This window comes from Leptonychotes weddellii, chromosome 1, assembly GCF_054177405.1.
Source record: "Leptonychotes weddellii isolate Sample4059 chromosome 1, ASM5417740v2, whole genome shotgun sequence".
Taxonomy (NCBI): Eukaryota; Metazoa; Chordata; class Mammalia; order Carnivora; family Phocidae; genus Leptonychotes; species Leptonychotes weddellii.
Genome location: NC_138369.1, coordinates 149,269,967 through 149,289,485, shown reverse-complemented (window position 1 = coordinate 149,289,485; position 19,519 = coordinate 149,269,967). Strand labels below are relative to the sequence as shown.

Genomic DNA, 19,519 nt, shown 5'->3' with positions numbered 1-19,519 from the left:
GGCCTGGGAAAAGAAAATATGTCTCGGGGCACCTGGGTGGCTCAGTCGTTAAGCGTCTGCCTTCGGCTCAGGTCATGGGCCCAGAGTCCTGGGATCGAGCCCCGCATCGGGCTCCCTGCTCTGTGGGAGGCCTGCTTCTCCCTCTCCCACTCCCTCTGCTTGTGTTCCCTCTCTCCCTGTCTCTCTCTGTCAAATAAATAAATAAAATCTTTTAAAAAAAAAAAAAAAAGAAAGAAAATATGTCTCTGAAGACACCCTGTTTTATTCAGTGGGTTAGAGGGAACTAAAGAAGAAAGTAAATGGTTAGCTTCTCAGGAAAAGGAGACTGCTGAAATAGAGAGTTAAGGAAAAAGAGAAGACAGAAGATTATAACACAATGACTTAATACTTAAAGAGCTCTCAGGTAATCCACAACTGCCTCTTGAAGGCCAAAAACTAAAAGATATGTATGACCCAAGAGTAAAGGAAAAAACACATTTAGTGAGATACCGCTTAAGAAAATTAAGCCTATGTCTACTTCCAAGAGACTGTGTGTGTGTGTGTGTGTGTGTGTGTGTGTGTGTGTTTAAAATTATTTAGGGACACCTGGGTGGCTCAGTTGGCTAAGCGTCTGCCTTCGGTTCAGGTCATGATCCCAGGGTCCTGGGATCGAGCCCCACATCGGGCTCCCTGCTCAGCAGGGAAGTCTGCTTCTCCCTCTGCCTCTCCCCTGACTCGTGTGCGCTCTCTCTCTCTCTCTCTCAAATAAAAAATAAAATCTTAAAAAAAAAAAATTATATATATTGTACATATAATGTTTGTTCCACAATAAATTCAATATCCTAAGACAGAATACATAAATGCAAAGAGATCAAATTTTCTTAAAATAATGTTTTCTTCTTCCTATTAAATTGGCAACAATTTTACTGTATGATAATATCCAGTGCCAGTAAGTTTCTAGAAAAATGGGAGCTCTCATTGGTGACAATACAAATTGTGCACATTTTCTGAGAGACAATTTTGTAATGTTCATTAAAATTTCATATATAAATTCCCTTCAACCTAGTAATTCTGCTCAAAAATGGTTTTCTACATATGAAAAACGATGTTTAAAAAAAAAGGAGAAAACTTGTTCACTGCAGCATTGTTTCTATTCGCAAAACTCTAGAAACAACTAATACCAGTGAACTAAGTGGATTATGTATATGGTGACAGATGATAGCTACACTTGTGAGCACAGCATAACATAAAGAGAAGCTGAATCACCATGTTGTATACCTGAAACCAATGTAATATTGTGTGTCAATTTTACTAAAAAAAATTTTTTTTAATTATGGTATATTGTAAATTTTTACAGTACTACAAAGCCAACAAAAATAAATAAAAGAAGTAGATCTAAATGTATTAAAATAGGGAAACCTGGATGGCTCAGTCAGTAGAGCATGTGATTCTTGATCTCAGGGTTGTGAGTTCAAGCCCCACGTTAAGTGCAGAGATTACTTAAATAAATAAATCTTTATTTATTTTAGGTTTTATTTATATATTTGAGAGAGAGGGCGAGAAAGTGAGAGAGGACACAAGTAGGGGGGAGGGATAAAGGGGAGAGGGAGAAGCAGACTCCCTGCTAAGCAAGGAGCCTGATTCAGGACCCCCAGGACCCTGGGATCATGACCTGAGCCAAAGGTAGATGCTTAACCAACTGAGCCACCCAGGCACCCAATAAATAAATCTTTAAAAATAAAAAAAATGTGTTAAAATAGAAAAAAAATTTTTAGCATCTATTAAATGAAAACAAAGCACAGAACAGTATATATTTCATGATCTCTGTTCTATAACAATTAAAAAATAATACAAATTATTATTTATGTAGGCATATGTATTTTTTTTCTTTAAAGGAATGAAAAAAAAACTATTAATGGTGGTTGCCTTTAGGAAAAAGGAACAGAGAAAGATTATTTATTTCACCTATACCTTTCTTTACATCCCAAATTTTCTAACCTTACGCAAATTTTTTTTATGTCAGCAGAAGTCATCTTGTCTCATTTATTATTTCCCTTTTTTGTACCTTGTATATAAAACAAACAAATGTATTATTTGATAGTTAAACTTTTAAATAATGTTAAAGCAACTAATATTAATGACAAATCTTTCCTCTGAGAACAAGTTATAATAAATGGTTAACTTTTCTTGTCTGTAACATAAAAACATTCAACATGACTTAAAATTTGTTATCCTAAAATGCTAATCTTATGAACTGAAGTGCTTCCCTCTGCCAATTTCATATGTTAAAGTCCTCACCATCAATATGGCCATATGGGGAGATAGGGCGTTTACAAAGATAATTAAGTTTAAATGAGGTCATAAGGGTAGGGACGTAATCCAACAGGGCTAACATCCTTATAAGAGGAGAAGCACCAGGGATGTGGGTACACAGAAAAAAAGGTCACAGGAAGAAATAGCAAGAAGATGGCCATCTATAAGCCAAGGAGAAAGGCCTTAGAAAAACCAACCCTACATGCACCTTGATCTTGGACTTCAGCCTCCAGAACTGTTAGAAAAGAAATTTCTGTTGTTTAAGCCACCCAATCTGTGGTATTTTGTTATGTTAGGCTAGCAGACTAATACAGGCTCAAATGGATAAACTGGAAAATCTGAGAAAAATTCTATTTTTAAAAATTGACTGTGAGTTATACCAGGCATGAGGAAAAAAATAATACTTAAAATGTGTCATCTTGGGGTGCCTGGGTGGCTCAGTTGGTTAAGTGTCTGCCTTTGACTTAGGTCATAATCCCAGGGTCCTGGGATCAAGACCCACGTTGGCCTCCTGACTCAGCGGGAAGCCTGCTCCTCCCTCTCCTGCTCCCCCTGCCTGTGCACTCTCTCCCTCTCCCTCCCTCTCTCTCTAATAAATAAATAAAATCTTTAAAAAAAAAAAAAAGTGCCATCTTAAGCCCTATTCATGAAAGCTCCATAATATACCATATACCTTTTAAAGTACAGTTGTGTCACATTTTAAGATATACCCTCTTAAATTTACAAGAGCAAAAGAGCAAATGATTCTAATAAGCTTAATATGCTCATAAATTTAAAATATCTTTTATAATAACGAGATTTAAATTTCAAGAAAACAATCACACAAAATAAGGTATACTTAAACTAAAGGAGACCCCAACCTCAAAGCATCACTTCAACAAATACCAGAAATAAACTAATTAAAAACCTGCATATAGGGGCGCCTGGGAGGTTCAGTCGGTTAAGCAGCTGCCTTCGGCTCAGGTCATGATCCTGGGGTCCTGGGATCGAGCCCCACGTCTAGCACCCTGCTCAGCAGAGAGCCTGCTTCTCCCTCTCCCTCTGCCTGCCACTCTGCCTACTTGTGCTCTCTATCTCTCTGTCAAATAAATAAATAAAATCTTTTAAAAAAATAAAAAATAAATAAAAATAAAAACCTGCATATAACACAAAAAAACCCAAGCAAGGATATATAAGAAAATGAAAATTCAGTTTTATTTAAATATTTTAAACACAAACAACACTATGAACTTAAAAGAAATTAGCTTTTATTTACCCCCTGCAAAGGGAGATCCCAGTGTTCTGAGCTTCTGAGTTTGGACAGTGGGGACTCAACACGAACATCTTCCGGTTTTGCATTTAACATTTTTGTTATCTGAAATCAGAATGAGAAAATAATCAGTTTAACTGAAATATAAATAAGAACTGAATCATATTAACCGAACTAACAGAACCATTATATTAACCTGCCTTAATACTTTGCTATTAGTTTTTTGGGTTTTTTGATTTTTTAAAATAAGCTTTACACCTAACATGAGGCTTGAACTCATGACCCCCAGATCAAGAGTCACATGCTCTACTGACTGAGCCAACCATGCGCCCCATTTTGCAATTAGTTTTAAAGAGTTTTAAATTCAGTGACTAGGGGCCCCTGGGTGGCTTAGTCAGTTAAGCATCTGCCTTCGGCTCAGGTCATGATCCCAGGGTCCTGGGATCCAGCCCCGCATGGGGTTCCCTGCTCAGCGGGGAGCCTGCTTCTCCTTCTCCCTGCTGCTCTGCCTGCTTGTGTGCTCTCTCTCTCTCTCTCTGCCAAATAAATAAAATCTTTAAAAAAATAAATTCAGTGCTTAATTTACAGGTAGTTAAATATAATTTATTTTAAAAACCTCTCATTCAGTATTAAGATAGAAAAATTAAGTATCACAATAGCCTCCTAACTATTCTCTTACCCGCAGTCTCTACCTCTTCTAATCTTTCAAACACTATCCCCATAGTTCTCTAACACACAAACCTAATGATCGCTACAACATTTAACATACAACGGCACCCACTACTCAAAGATAAAACTCTTAACAATCTGGGTTCCTTAACATCAGCCACACATCACTGACTCTACACCCCAACCGCACCATTTACTCAACTTCCTTCAAACACGTATTATTATTTTATATCTCTAGATCTTTGTATGTACTGTTCCCTTTGTATGTATGTATGAATGCCCTTCCCTCTACTTTTCCCTTGTGAAATACTTCAGATTCTGCTCAAAATTATTCTCCTATCCACACAACTGTCACTCCCGCAACCAAGGCATTCTTTTCTCTTGGTATTAGTACTTGGCACATTTTTATTATGTTATTTATATTACATGTATCAAACTGTATTATAAATATTTGTCTACATGTCTGTCTTCTCCAGGCTATGGAGGTCTTTAAAGAGAGTGCCCTGTGTGCCTGGGTGGCTCAGTCAGTTAAGTGTCTGCCTTCAGCTCGGGTTGTGATCCCACAGTCCTGGAATCAAGTCCAGCATCTGGCTCCCTGCTCAGTGGGGAGTCTGCTTCTCCCTCTGCCTCTGTCCGCCCCTTCCCCCCCACCCCCCTGCTGCTCATCCTCTCTCTCTCACTCACTCTCACTCTCTCTCAAATAAATAAAATCTTTTTAAAAAATTAAAAAATAAAATAAAGAGAGTACCCTGACTTAGTCGCCTTTATATATCCGAAGTATATGGCTCATGATGTGCTGAATAAACAAATGAATGTATGGATTGTAACCACAAGTTTGAAATCACTTGTTTGGAACTTAAAATACCTTAAATTTCACATTAAGATAAAGTCATAAACAATAGTTAAGCATCAAATTCAGGCTATAAAATATAACATACAATAAGTACTATATCAACTACAACTAGCAACAACCCATAAAATGATTTCAGTGAGAGTAGAGCAAAAGTCAGGAGGATAGAATAAATTTGAAGAAAGGATACCTCAACTCTTATATCACTAGCACCTCTGAGTTGATCCTCTTAGGTACTAATAACTTCTTAATTATTTATATCTAATCTGTATTAAAAGGTATCTCTTCATAATTCTTCATCTGCAAAAGATAATTTTATCTCTAAATCATTTCCTTTGGGGGCGCCGGTGTGGCTCAGTCCGTTAAGCGTCTGCCTTCAGCTCAGGTCATGATCCCAGGGTCCTGGGATTGAGCCCTGCATCGGGCTACCTGCTCAGCAGGGAGCCTGCTTCTCCCTCTCCCTCTGCCTGTCGTTCCCCTTGCTTGCGCTCTCTCTGTCAAATAAAGAAATAAAATCTTTAAAAATAATAATAATAAAATAAATCATTTCCTTTATATTCTTAATTAGGGAACAACAATTGCTTCCTCAAAGGGTAAAGGTAAGGGCTTCAGGCTGTTCACACCCATGGATCCTCTGTGAGCAGGTTATTTAGCCTACACTGGATTTTGCAGTATACTATATTTCCCAAAAATGGCCACAATATTCCACATCCCACATGCTCTTCTTACGATGTGACACTGACAGTCCTCCAACACCAGGTGCACTCTACATGCCTTCCCCTTGAATCTGCGCAGGACTGTGACTTCCAAGGCTAAATCATTAAAGGCATTATTTATATTGCTTCAGCCTGCCTCTCACATTCCTGTGTGTCCTCTCTCCCTTTTTTTTTTTTCCCCTTCTCTTTCTCTCAGTATACATTCCTCAGGAGACCTGAACCACTAAGTAAAAAATCTTGGACACCATTAAGCAGCTATACTGGAAGATACTGACTCTTCTCAGCACAGATATCAAGATAAGTGAGTGAGCGAGGCGCCTGGGTGGCTCAGTCGTTAAGCGTCTGCCTTCGGCTCAGGTCATGATTCCAGGGTCCTGGGATGGAGCCCTGCATCGGGCTCCCTGCTCAGCCGGGAGCCTGCTTCTCCCTCTCCCACTCCCCCTGCTTGTGTTCCCCTCTCTCGCTGTGTCTCTCTCTGTCAAATAAATAAAATCTTAAAAAAAAAAAAAGATAAGTGAGTGAGCAACCTTTACAGGCCCTAGCCTCCAAGCCAACCTAGCTAACTCCCACATAAAACAAAGAAAAGTTATCTTCAATTGAACCCTGCCCAGACTGCAGATTCCTGAGCAAAGTAAGTTCAAGCCACTAAGTTTGGGGGTAATTTGTTACATGGCCCTAGTAATAACCTAAAAAGTTACTCAGTTCAAACTTGAAGGACAGGGGTGCCTGGGAGGCTCAGTCAGTTAAGTGTCTGACTTCAACTCAGGTCATGATCTCAGGGTCCTCGGATGGAGAACCATGTGGGACTCCCCACTCTGCGGGAAATCTGCTTCTTCCTCTCCCGCTGGCTCTGCCCCTCTTCCCACTCATGCGCATTCACACGCTCTCTCTCTCTCTCTCAAAAAAAATAAATAAAATCTTTAAAAAAAAATCTAAAAAAAACTTGAAGGACAGCAACTAAGATGTGGAAAAAGTAAGAGTTGGTTATGCATGTTGAGTATATTGTAAAATTAGCTTCTTATAAAATACTGCTGATGTCTTCCGTGGAAGATTTTGTATTCCTTTTTCACAGTAATTAGTTTTCAATCACTTTACCTATGAATGGTTTAGACTCAGTATTAATGAATTATTTACACTAATAAATATTCATGCATACTTCCATTAGGATGGACACAAATCGTAATCTATCCTATTTTCAAAAAGGGCAGTTCTCTATTCCTCCAAAGTATAGACACATGAAATCTGGATGTTTATTAAAATTCTATCCATTAGCATCAAAAGCTTTAAAAATCGAAGTATATATAAATATTTATGAACAGGGATATAGACTCCATATTACTTTTAATATAGAAAAACTAGAAACAATAATAAAAGAACAATTAAACAGAATTATGGCAAAACTAAACCAAATGAGATACTATTCGGTTGTTATTAAATAACATGTTCCAGAAGATTAATGATATTAAGAAATTATTTTGGGAGCTCAGTCAGAAGAGCATGCAACTCTTGATCTCAGGGTCATGAGTCTGAGCCCCATACTGGGTGTAGAAATTACTAAAAAATATAAATAAACTTAAATTTAAAAAAAGAAATTATTTTGAATATAAGTATAAAAGAAAAAATACAGAATCTTTCTTTTTTTTTTAAAAAAAGATTTTATTTATTAATTTGAAAGAGAGAGACACAGCAAGAGAGGGAACACAGCAGGGGGAGTGGGAGAGGGAGAAGCAGGCTCCCTGTGGAGCAGGGAGCCCAATGCGGAGCTCGATCCCGAGACCCTGGGATCATGACCTGAGCCGAAGGCAGACGCTTAATGACTGAGCCACCCAGGCGCCCCATTTTATTTATTTTTTAATAGGAATACAATGCAATTATAAAAGGAAAGGGAAAAAAATATTAACATTTAAAGCTCCAGAAAAACCTCTCCTGTAGCTTCCTGATTAATAACTTATAGATTTAAATCTCTCACTCTAATATTGTATATGAGTATAGGACAAGCAGATTTCAGGTACAACTAACTACTCTACTGTCAATTTTTTCTACACTAACTTCATGTGTATATTATGGTTGAACAAATAAGTAAATATATGGTACATAATGATAGAAAAAAAGTTAAAAATAAAAAAAGGGAAAAGGCTAGGATAAGCTCTGTGGTGTTGGACTGGAATCAGAAGTATCAGTATTGGGGCACCTGGGTGGCTCAGTTGGTTAAGCATCTGCCTTCAGCTCAGGTCATGATCCCAGTGTCCTGGGATCAAGCCCCGCATCGGGCTCCCTGCTCAGCCAGGAGTCTGCTTCTCCCTCTCCCTCTGCCTGCTGCTCTGCCTACTTGTGCTCTCTCTCTGTGAAATATAGAGATGTGTGTATGTGTATGGGTTAGCATAGAAAAATTTTTCTAGGGGCGCCTGGGTGGCTCAGTCGTTAAGCGTCTGCCTTCAGCTCAGGTCATGATCCCAGGCTCCTGGGATCGAGCCCCACATCGGGCTCCCTGCTCGGCGGGAAGCCTGCTTCTCCCTCTCCCACTCCCCCTGCTTGTGTTCCCTCTCTCGCTGTCACTCTCTCTGTGTCAAATAAATAAAATCTTTAAAAAAAAAAAAAAATTTCTAGTCTTCTCTAGTGAGAGCCTAGAAACAATGACACCCCAAGAGCAATGAGCACACCTAGGTGCACCCAGACCTAGATTTCTAAATACAACTCTTCAATAAAAGAACCAGGGCTCCTTAAAAAGTATCTTGGAGTACCAGAAATAAGTGCTAAAAAAAGGAGCATGTTAAAAGGGCATAGGATCCAAACTGAAAGATCTTCTAATACCTAAGCTAAACATTTCATTTCAATCAAAAAAGCCAATAATGCTGTAATAAATTATACCATAGAATAGATACTCTTGAGTCCATATTAATAAAAATAAGTAATTGAATAAATAAATAAGGAGAAAAGAGGGGTAGCTCTCCCTTACAGAAGAACTTCAATTAATAAATGTAGAGGGAATGAGGGAAAAATAAAATCACCAATAGAATATCATATACACAAATGTTGCAGACCAGATCCACTGCTAGATGGTAAAACAGTGGGTGAAAGTTTAAGAAACAGTATATTTGCATAGATTCAAAGTATCTCTCCCACGATATCTACTTACTACAAAGTGAAGGAGTAACCTTACAATGGAATAACCAGGTAGAAGCCATCTTAAGCAGGTAGTCAAGACTGACATCACCAGTAATAAGACATATCATTATTGTGTATTGTGTACTCCTGACAGGATACACTAAGAAGGGCATATCATGTGATATTCTTCCCCAAAAGCCATAACTTTAATCTACTCATAAGAAACCTGAGACAGGGGCACCTGGCTGGCTCAGTCGGAAGAGCATGCAACTCCTGATCTCATGGTTGTGAGTTCAAGCCCCACGTTGGGTGTAGAGATTACTTAAAAATAAAATCTTTTAAAAAAGAAAAGAAACCTGAGACAAACTGAAACTGAGGAATTCAACAAAATACTGACAAAATCATAGTACTCTAAAAATGTCATGATCATGAAAGAACAAAGATTGAAGAACTGTCACAGAATCAAGGAAATCAAGGAGACATGACACCTAAATGCAACGTGGGATCCTGGAATGGAAAAACGACATTATTTTTAAAAAAAGCTGAAGATATCCAAGTAATGTCTGTAGCTTAAAGTATTGTCCAAAGTTAATTTTTAAATTTTGGTCATTGTACTGTGGTTATATAAGGTATTAATACTAAGGGAAGCTGAATGAAGGGTAGATGAGAACTCTGTAGTATTTCTGTAAATTTTCTGTAAATCTAAAGTTACTTGAAAATAAAAAGTTAAATACTGCCGTACATCTAAAAATAAGAAAGAGAAATGCATTTACTCAATATTAGGAATTTCTCCACTGATACATCAGAAAGAGAGAGTTCAACTGAAATATCATCTAATGGTAGACTTTCAACTGCATGAAGCAGCAACTGAAAACAGAGCATTTCACTTCACTGGAGGTATTAAACACAAAAGAAATAGTAGTCAATACAGAGGTATTTAAAGCTGGGTATGGCAATGTAAGAATTTATTTTTAACCCCCTCATTTACACCATGTAAGCCAAATCCAAAATTTTAAAAGAAATCATACCCACAAATGTAAAGTAAGCTAAGGTGGAAGAGTATCTAAAGCCATGCTATTTGGTCTTGTCTGTGTACTCTTGATTCCCTCTCAGAGCCCTAGTTATGATTCCTTCTCCAGCTTTGTTCCATGAAATGTACCAAATTAAAGTTCTTTGTGCCAAATTAAAAGTCCTCTGTGCATAATTTGGAAGGCTTCAGAAAAAAGTATCTAATAAATTATATGTATATCAGGGTACTACTGTGTTTAAGTCACAAAATTCTAGAGGAAAAAAAGATTATCTTTCTAAAAAGAAATTAAATTTTTGAAACACTTCCTACATAGGTAGAAACTTCATTTTGCTTCTTTTGCTACTCTTGGCTTACACAGAAGAAATAAAATAAAATAAAGTAAAATAAATAAATAAATTTTAATAGGAAATATTTCAAATAGTAATTTTCAGCACATGACTTGAGCACAACCTTTCTATATCTACAGTATTACAATTAATGAATGCGAGGTATGCTAATATATTCAGTTATCAAAGAAATGCTGGGTTATGTTTCATATAAAAACTAAAATAAGGCCTAGAAAGTATACTGATACAGCTTACAATGATTTAAACAAGGCAGATCCCAGAAAGTGTTTCTTTCTTGGTTAACCTTTGAATTAATTAGGATATACCATTCCCTGCAAAACAGTAATTAGTTATGGTTTTATAATATTTTCTTTAAATTTTTATTAAAAAGAAAAATAGCAAAATACTTTCAATATTGGTAACTCTAAAGATAATGAATAGATTAAAAGCAAAACTAATGCATACCTTATGTAACTCAGAAGATGAAGACTTTTTCCTTTTTCCTTCTGTGATAATTTCTACAAAGACATGGTAAAAATTATCATTTAACATCTAAATGAAATAAACAATGTGATAAAACAAATCCTTTCACAGCCATCCTTTGTTTTAAACTAACTTGCTAGGGTCAGAATTTGTACTGATACATTTTACAAAACCTAACAGACTAAACATAAAGGTCAAAAAATAATCAGAAGAATAGCAAATTCTCACAAAATGCTTTCATTAAATAACATGTATGATGACAAAAGAAAAAAGAAGAAAACTTGGCTCTAAGAACTAAATAAGATATTCCCTGGCAAAAGTCCAACAGGTATTCATAAATGCTGGTTGAACCATATGACCAGATAAACGTTGATAATAGGGGAAGCTGGAGGGAGGGGGGGTGAAGCAAAAGGTGAGAGGTATGTTTGGAATATTCTACAAAAACACTTCCAGTTCTACTACATATTTAAGCATCTCTGCAACTAGGAACAGTTTAACTGTCTCCTCACCAACATTTTTCAGACTTCCTGTGGATTTTTCCTTTATGATTCTTTCATTCAATCAGCAAATTTACTGAATGTCTATCATGTGCCTGGCATGTTAGGCAGTGGGGATAGTGTAGTAAGCAAATTAAACACAGTCTAAGCTTTTCAGGAACTTACAATTTACTGGAATATATCAAAGATTTCATAATAAAAAGTAATAGTAGAAATCCACACATATGTGGTCACTTATTTATAAAAAGATATCACTACAATTAGGTAAGAAAGAGATGATCTTTACACTAATGCTGAAGCAATCTGATAACCAAAAGGGAAAATAAATAAACCTTGACCTCTACCTCACGCTATAAACATAAGTTAATTGGATCATAGATTTAAATGTCAAAACTAAAACAAAAAAGATTCTAGAATAAAAAGGAGGGGAATAACTTCATGACCTCAGGGTAGGCAAAAATTTCTCAACCAAGACACAATTAGTACTAACCATAAAGGAAAAGATTAATAAACTCAACTTCATTAAAATTCATCAAACTTCATCATTAAGAGAGTAAGAAGGCAAGCCACAGACTGGAAGATTATTATTTATATTTATTATTTATAATACATTTATCTATGTACAGTATGGTGACAGTTAATAATACTGTATAATACATACATCTGTCAAAGGACTCAGACCAGAATATATAAAGAACTCCTACAAAGCAAGACAACCCAATCTTCAAATGGGGAAAAGCCTTGAATTAGGAGTATCTGAGGAGAGAAGGAATACTGACTAGAACAGGATACAAGTAAGCCTTCTGAGATGCTGGAAATGTTTTATATCTTGATTTAGCTGATTGTTACACAAGTGTATTTTTATACAAGTACAAAAAGTTATCAAACTATACTAAAGATATGCATACCATGCTGTAATACTTCAACTTAAAAACAAAACAAAAAAAGCTTTAAAAACAATTATAACAAACGGACTATACCTTATTCAAAAATCTATATAGCTGAAATAATTTCTCTAAGTTCATAATACATAGCAGTAATTTCACTACAGGTATACATCAGAGATACCATAATAAAGTAAATATCACAATAAAGTGAGTAGTTTCCTATTCCATATAAAAGTTATGTTTACACTCCACTGAAGGCTATTAAGTTTGCAACAGCACTATGTCTAAAATAACCATATACATATCTTAATTAAAAATATCTAATTGCTAAAAAATGCTAACCATCATCTGACCTTTCAGCATGTTTTAGGGAATAGGGAGGCCCAAGGAGAAGAAGAGAGACAGGGAACAGCCAGTCAGTAGAGGAATCAGAACACACACATTTATTAAGTTTGCTGTCTTATACAGGTGTGGTTTGTGGCACCCTAAAACAATTTACAAAAGTAACATCAAAGATCACTGATCACCAATCACCATAACAAATATAATAATGAAAGTTTGAAATATTGCAAGAATTTCCAAAATGTGACACAGAGACATGAAGCAAGCAAATGCTATTGGAAAAATTGTGCCACGAACTTTCAATTTGTAAAAAACATATTATCTGCAAAGCACAATAAAACAAGACATGCCTGTATATGCATTTATACCTCTATACTTAAGCTTTTGATAAATTCAATTTTCAATAAAGTAGCATTCCTTAGACTACCAAAAATAAAAATTTTTAAATAAATGGTAAGAAAGCCCTTACCTTATATTCACTTTTATGTGTATTTTAAATTCAATAAAATGTTTTAAAAAGTATCAGTTGCCCAAACTGTAATTTATAGATTAACATTCCCAAACTGACTCATGACTTAAAAATGCACCTATCCTGTTTTACAGCATGTTTCCCTATTTCCTTTAAAATTAATATTCTTGTGACTTCCCAAAATTTTAGGGGTTTTTATAATTGAGCTATTCCATTTTATACTACATTGTCTTTGGGTCATTTAAATAAACATATGATGTGCCTCTTCTTGTGATTATCTGGTATATTGTGGTGCTCAAAAGTTAATGATTTTAAAGCTTGACAACCTAAATTTCTATCCTGGCTTACTTGTGACTTCTGAGACTAAACAAGAGAGAATATCCAGCTTTTCAATTAAGATTAAAATGAGATAGCCTATATTATTTAGCATTATGTCTGGCATATAGTTAGTGCAAAATAAATGGTAACTATTATTTTAATAGTTTATATTGAAATATTACTCTTCAAGAGACCTCAGTATATTAGTATTAGCACACAGGAAAATCTAATTATTCTCATTCTAAATACATGAGTCAAACAATTGAAAGACATGACTTTTTCCCAAGTAGCTTGTGGAATCACTCACTCACTTATTTACTCCATAAACATTTATTTAAGATGATGATTACCACTGCCAGCCACTAGGCTAAGTACACAAATTATTTTTATTTAGTCTTTACAAAAGCCTTATGAGATCAGTAACAGTATTATCACCATTTTACAGATGAAGAATTTAGATTTGAGGAATCCAAATAACTTTCCCGAAGTCACCATGTTGATTCATCACTGGTCTAATACCAGAGGTAGCTTTCTTAACCAGTACACTCCAGGCATGCTATGGGATATAAGATTAATAAGATAGTCCCTGTGTCAATGTCAATAGTATAACAGAAGAGATTAAACAATTTAGGAAGCTAGAATATATGATGGAATCTGATATAAATATCATGTAAGAAGTGCTAAGACCCATGGAAGTTCAGAAATAGATATGATCTGTTTTAAGTTTGAGTTAATTAGGAGATAGTTCTTGGAAAGGCACAACTGAACTGAGCTTTGAAGTTTTAGATAATGAGCAAATTTTAGATAGGCAGAAATGGATGAAAGGACAGTTCAGTGCCAGGTGCACTCAAGAGGTGAGTTATCATTATAAGTATATGCAAAGTAGGATAAAGCAGCCCATATTTGCCAGCCTTCTAAATTATTAAAGACTCCTATTAGAGTTTATCCACCTAGAAAGCAGTTTTGAGACAGCACCATAATAACAAACTTCCGATCTGGATCTTTGAAGCTACTCAATCCTATCCATAACCCATTCCCTGTTTTACCATTCTCTCTAATCTACTTTCCAATTCTCTGTCTTCCATCATCAGACCTGGGAATCACATTCACCACCCTAGATGCCAATCCCCACAGCCTATTATCTTGCTAGTCTCTCACGTTTTATGTAATTCAACTCTACCCCTTCATCCACATTTCTTCTCCATCTCTTCCCTAGCCCACTAAATTCCTTTCCAGAGTCAGTACAATGTTCTTAAATTCTGAATCTTTTCCTGGAACATTTCCTCCACCTTAGTTTAACTGAATCCTAGCTTTTTATTGACTACATTATTTTTTTAAGGTTCTCTCAAGATTCTTCTCTCACTTATAAAATCAGGAGTAGGGATTAACAATCTCCTCCTCCCACTACCACTTCCAATTAATATTTTATTTTTATTGCATAATCCCTTCTTTAAAATTCCCATAAGTTGGATATATTACTTCACCATATTTGTGATTGCCATGCACTGACCCAATACCCTCTCCAACATTCCTAGAATTCTCTGATACTTGATTCATAGTTTTCTTCTCTATCTCTAAAATTTACCATCATTGTGAAGCTCTAAAACTTCTGTAAGTCAACTCACTCAAAACAGCGGACTCACTCCAACACACTTCTACACATCCCCATTTCAGCAACATACATTTGTCAATGGATTTAAGGAATACTGTTGCACTTCTCAAGTTCTCAAAAGTGAACTTTTCATTCTACAACCCACAGTTCTTTGACCCTTTCATTTCTTCATTCACACTGAACCCATTTTTTGCCTCCATATCTTGTCCTACCCTTTAGCCTTAAGTAAAATAAATTCATTTTTTTCCAAATTCTTGCTGCTAGACTGCTTAGCACTGCTGAACAAAGTCACATAATAGTAACTGCAACAACTACGACTACTACTACTACAAAACTCGCACTTGTTTTAATGACTTTTAAAATTACTTAACAATTCTTTTATTCGTGCCTAATTGACCACCTAGTCCATTTTGAGCTACCAATACCACTTGAAAGTCCTTTTACCAAAAATGATCTTCCCTTACTTCGTGTAGAAGCTATGACTGCAATATCCTTACCTTCTCAAAATTTATCTATATCTTTATCCATCTTCCCTCCTTTCTGCACATCTCAAGAAACTATCTTTTGATTCCAATCTCCCCCGTTTCTTCTGAAACCTCACCCCATCAATTATCTCCTACTTAGTATCTTTCTCTCTCCACTCACTTTGCCACTCCCTACCCACACCTGATTTAAGTCTCAAAGTCTAATGAAAAAAAAATTCCTTACTACTTTATTTACTTCTCCAACTTGTTTCAGAAATCTTTTTTACATCTCATTTTCCTTGTTTCATTCAGCCTCTTGAAATCTGGCTTTTGGGACACCTGGGTGGCTCAGGTGGTTAAGCGTCCACCTTCGGCTCAGGTCATGATCCCAGGGTCCTGGGATCGAGTTCAACATCAGGCTCCCTGCTCAGCGGGGAGTCTGATTCTCCCTCTGCCTGCCTCTCCCCCTGCTTGTTCTTGCTCTCTCTGGCAAATAAATAAATAAAATCTTTAAAAAAAAAAAAAAAGAAAGAAAGAAAGAACGAGGGCGCCTGGGTGGCTCAGTGGTTAAGTGACTGCCTTCGGCTCAGGTCATGGTCCCGGAGTCCCGGGATCAAGTCCCACATCAGGCTCCCTTCTCGGCTGGGAGTCTGCTTTTCCCTCTGACCCTCTCCCCTCTCATGCTCTCTCTCACTCTCTCTCTCTCAAATAAAATAAAAATCTAACGAAATCTGGCTTTTGTCCCTACTAAAACCAGTGGTAAAAGTGACCTCCTAATTGCCAAATTCAGCACCCTCATACTATTTTAACTCTAATCTACATTGCTTATCACTCTCCTCCCTTGCTTCCCAAACCTTTCTTTCCTAATTTGCCTATCTGCCTACCAATGTTTCTTCCTTCCTACTTTGAAATTAAATGTGATTCATGACTTTTCTCACTCTATACCTTCTGTGGGTGATTCCATTCATTCCAATGGCTTCAGCTAACGTCTACGCAAATAATGTAGTTTTATCATGATTAATCGCAGATTCTGATTTTGAACTTCAATCATGGTTCATTACACTTACAATGCAAAATATGCAGACATCACCTGAGCCTACTGAAAAAATAAAGTTGTATCATCATGGGACACTAGAGCCTCAAGACGAAAACTAGGGGGAGGGAAGAGTTTCAAAATCAAGCAAGTGTGAATAACACTGCATGCTCAGCTACCCTCCTGAAGAGGCACAATGTACAATAGCAAACTCCTGCAATAAATAAAATTTTCTTATAATTACAGTTCTCATACTTATTTGTCCATTAGAAACTTATTTCTCCCTAGTAAGACTCACTAATGTCCTGTGACAGTAAAAGAAGTTTAAATTATGTATTTTGTAATCAGAAAGACCAGATTTTGAATCCTAGCTATTTTTTACTTGCTACTGCTAAAGTTGCTTACCCTCCCTAAATCCCAGTTTCCTCATCTGTAGATCAGAAATAATAACTACCTCATAGGGCTTTTGAAAGAATTAAAGTCTGTAAAATTTTTAGTACACTGCTTAGTACTGAAGTTCTCAAAAAAACATGTATTCTTAACTTAAATGAGAGTGAACACAAATTTCCAAGGATGATGCCTGAAGCAATCAGTTGAAAACCTGAAATTCACTTGAACTATCCTGTTTAATTCGAAGATTCATTTGAAAATTGTTATCAAGGACTTTATCTGTTATACTTTTGTTGTTGTTAAACATTTCTAATGGTCATTCTCCCTTGAATGACCCATGCATTTAATTATTATTTCATTCAACTGTTAGTGGGCCAGTCTCTGGTGACAGATATTTTTTAATCTGTGTCCCATTTAATTTACTGCTTTTGATATGCAGTGAACTTGGAAGTAAGGAATTCATACTCATTGGGGTTACAAATAATTTTAAAATATAGATTCAATATACTCTAAAGAAAAGCCTGAGAAGCTTCTCACGAGTGAACTTTAACATACAGACTGTGTAATTTCTCCTCTCACTGCTCAGAGGTATTTTTTGCTTAATTCCTGATTCATGGCCACATTCCAGAAAAGTAAGGTAATCAGAGCTTTTGTGATTTTTTTTTTTTTAAGATTTCATTTACTTATTTGACAAAGACACAGCGAGAGAGGGAACACAGCTTTACTTATGAAATTTTTCCTTTAATTTTAAAATATTTAACAATTCATTTAAAAACAATAAACTCATTGCATGTTAACATGGCTAAAGTACTTTATGAAAAATAACTATTTTTTAAAAAATACTAAGAGGGGTGCCTGGGTGGCTCAGTCGTTAAGCATCTGCCTTTGGCTCAGGTCATGATCTCAGGGTCCTGGGATCGAGCCCCACATCGGGCTCTCTGCTAGGTGGGAAGCCTGCTTCTCCCTCTCCTACTCCCCCTGCTTGTGTTCCCTCTCTCGCTGTGCCTCTCTCTGTCAAATAAATAAATAAAATCTTTAAAAAAAAAAAATACTAAGAAGAATGGCAATATTTTACCTATTTGCAAATCTCTTTAATGTCTGGCTTAATAAAAGACAACTGTTTTGGGACACCTGAGTGGCTCAGTGGGTTAAGCAACCGCCTTCGGCTCAGGTCATGATCCCAGGGTCTTGGGCTCCTTGCTCTGTCTGCCTCTCCCTTCATCCCACTCTTACAGTTATCAGTTACATAAGTCCATAAATTCTTGTTTTGTGTGTAGCTTAAACCAGTTGGAACTGGGTTTCTGCTACTCGCAACTAAAAGAGTTCTGAGCAATACACTATACAACCCTTCACAGTTCTTCCTTATTTAGAACATTTAGGGAAACCTAATGCAGTCTCACAGAGGAAACTTCAAAACTTCATGTTTTTTCTTTCTACTGCTATCCACATTCTACTTCTAACTTAGAAATCTTCCTGTTTTATTAATCAAATTCCCCTCTTTGGGTATTATGAAATCCTGATGACCATAAATGTCACTTCCAGTCATGAGTTCAAGTTAGCAACCACTCCTAATGAAATGACAAATATATGCACATAAATGTCACACAGAACCCAGAATCCCTTCAAACCAACTGATTAGTTTTATTTGATAATTTATGTGAAAATTAAATATACACCATTCAGAATCATTCTTAAAAACTAATATTCATCTCTTTTTTATTTATTTGAGTGAGAGAGCACGAACAGGAGGGAGGGCAGAGGCAGAGGGAGAAGCAGACTCCCCGCGGAGCAGAGAGCCCGATGTGGGACTCAATCCCAGGACTCTGGGATCATGACCTGAGCCAAAGGCAGACACCCAACCGACTGAGCCACCCAGGCGCCCTAATATTCATCTCTTAAAACCAGATGAATACAGGAGAACAGCTAGGTAATATTAGATTTGAGAATGGGTTTTATACAATAACAATTACTTTTGAGAAAGGACAGCTCCAAAAGGAATGTCTTCGGGGGTAAAAAAAAAATCTTCTCCAGAGGGATAGCTAATATAAATATCAATGTCTTTTAAGAAATAACAGCTTCAGGGACACCTGGGGGGCTCAGTCGGTTAAGCGTCTGCCTTCGGCTCAGGTCATGATCCCAGGGTCCTGGGATCAAGTCCCGCATCTGGCTCCCTGCTCCGCGGGGAGCCTGCTTCTCCCTCTGCCTCTGTCTCTCTCTTTGTCTCTCATGAATAAATAAAAAAAAAAAGAAAAAAGAAATAACAGCTTCATTATCAAATTTTACTTCCCACAACCACTTGCATCAAATTAAATGTAATAAATAACTCTAAGTGTAACAAGGGAAAGAAGAGGCGATTTGCTGAAGGACGGTGTTAATATCTTGCTGCCCCCCCCAAAAAAATGTATTAAGCCAAGATGAAATGCACTTATTGAAAAAAAGGTTGTGCATCTTAAACTGAGGAATAACTCCTAAAGGTCTATTAGAAAGCACAGAAAAGACACCATATAAACAATGTGCATTTTCTTAACGTGTAAATTTTACATTAAGGTCTTAGAGGAGAAAAAAAAGTATGTTAAAACAAACATTGATAGGGCGCCTGGGTGGCTCAGTCAGTTCGGCATCTGCCTTTGGCTGGGGTCACGATCCCAGCATCCTGGATCGAGCCCCAAGTCGGGCTCCCTGCTCAGTGGGGAGCCTGCTTCTCCCTCCCCATCTGCCTCTCCCCGAGCTTGTGCTCTCTCTCTCTCACTCTCTCTCTCTCAAATAAATAAATAAAATCTTTAAAAA

General features: G+C 36.6%; 1 protein-coding gene and 1 non-coding gene across 7 annotated transcripts in view; both read right to left on the bottom strand.

Moving 5' to 3' along the window:
* SENP7 (SUMO specific peptidase 7) overlaps nucleotides 1–19,519 on the bottom strand; it is a 139,666-nt gene that overhangs the window by 118,731 nt on the left and 1,416 nt on the right. For 4 of the 6 annotated variants that reach the window (XM_006729569.3, XM_031024045.2, XM_031024046.2 and 1 more), the window contains exons 2-3: nucleotides 10,703–10,755; nucleotides 3,548–3,646 (exon numbers count right to left, since the gene is read on the bottom strand). In XM_006729569.3, the coding sequence (XP_006729632.1) occupies nucleotides 3,548–3,646; nucleotides 10,703–10,755 (152 nt within the window). Of the gene's footprint in view, nucleotides 1–3,547; nucleotides 3,647–5,250; nucleotides 5,555–10,702; nucleotides 10,756–19,519 lie in introns of all 6 variants that reach the window. The other 2 variants (XM_081797699.1, XM_081797705.1) reach the window with 2 other exon arrangements.
* LOC115939613 (small nucleolar RNA SNORD26) lies at nucleotides 9,650–9,724 on the bottom strand. Its single transcript, XR_004074398.1, has one exon. It is a non-coding gene; the product is annotated as a small nucleolar RNA SNORD26 (small nucleolar RNA).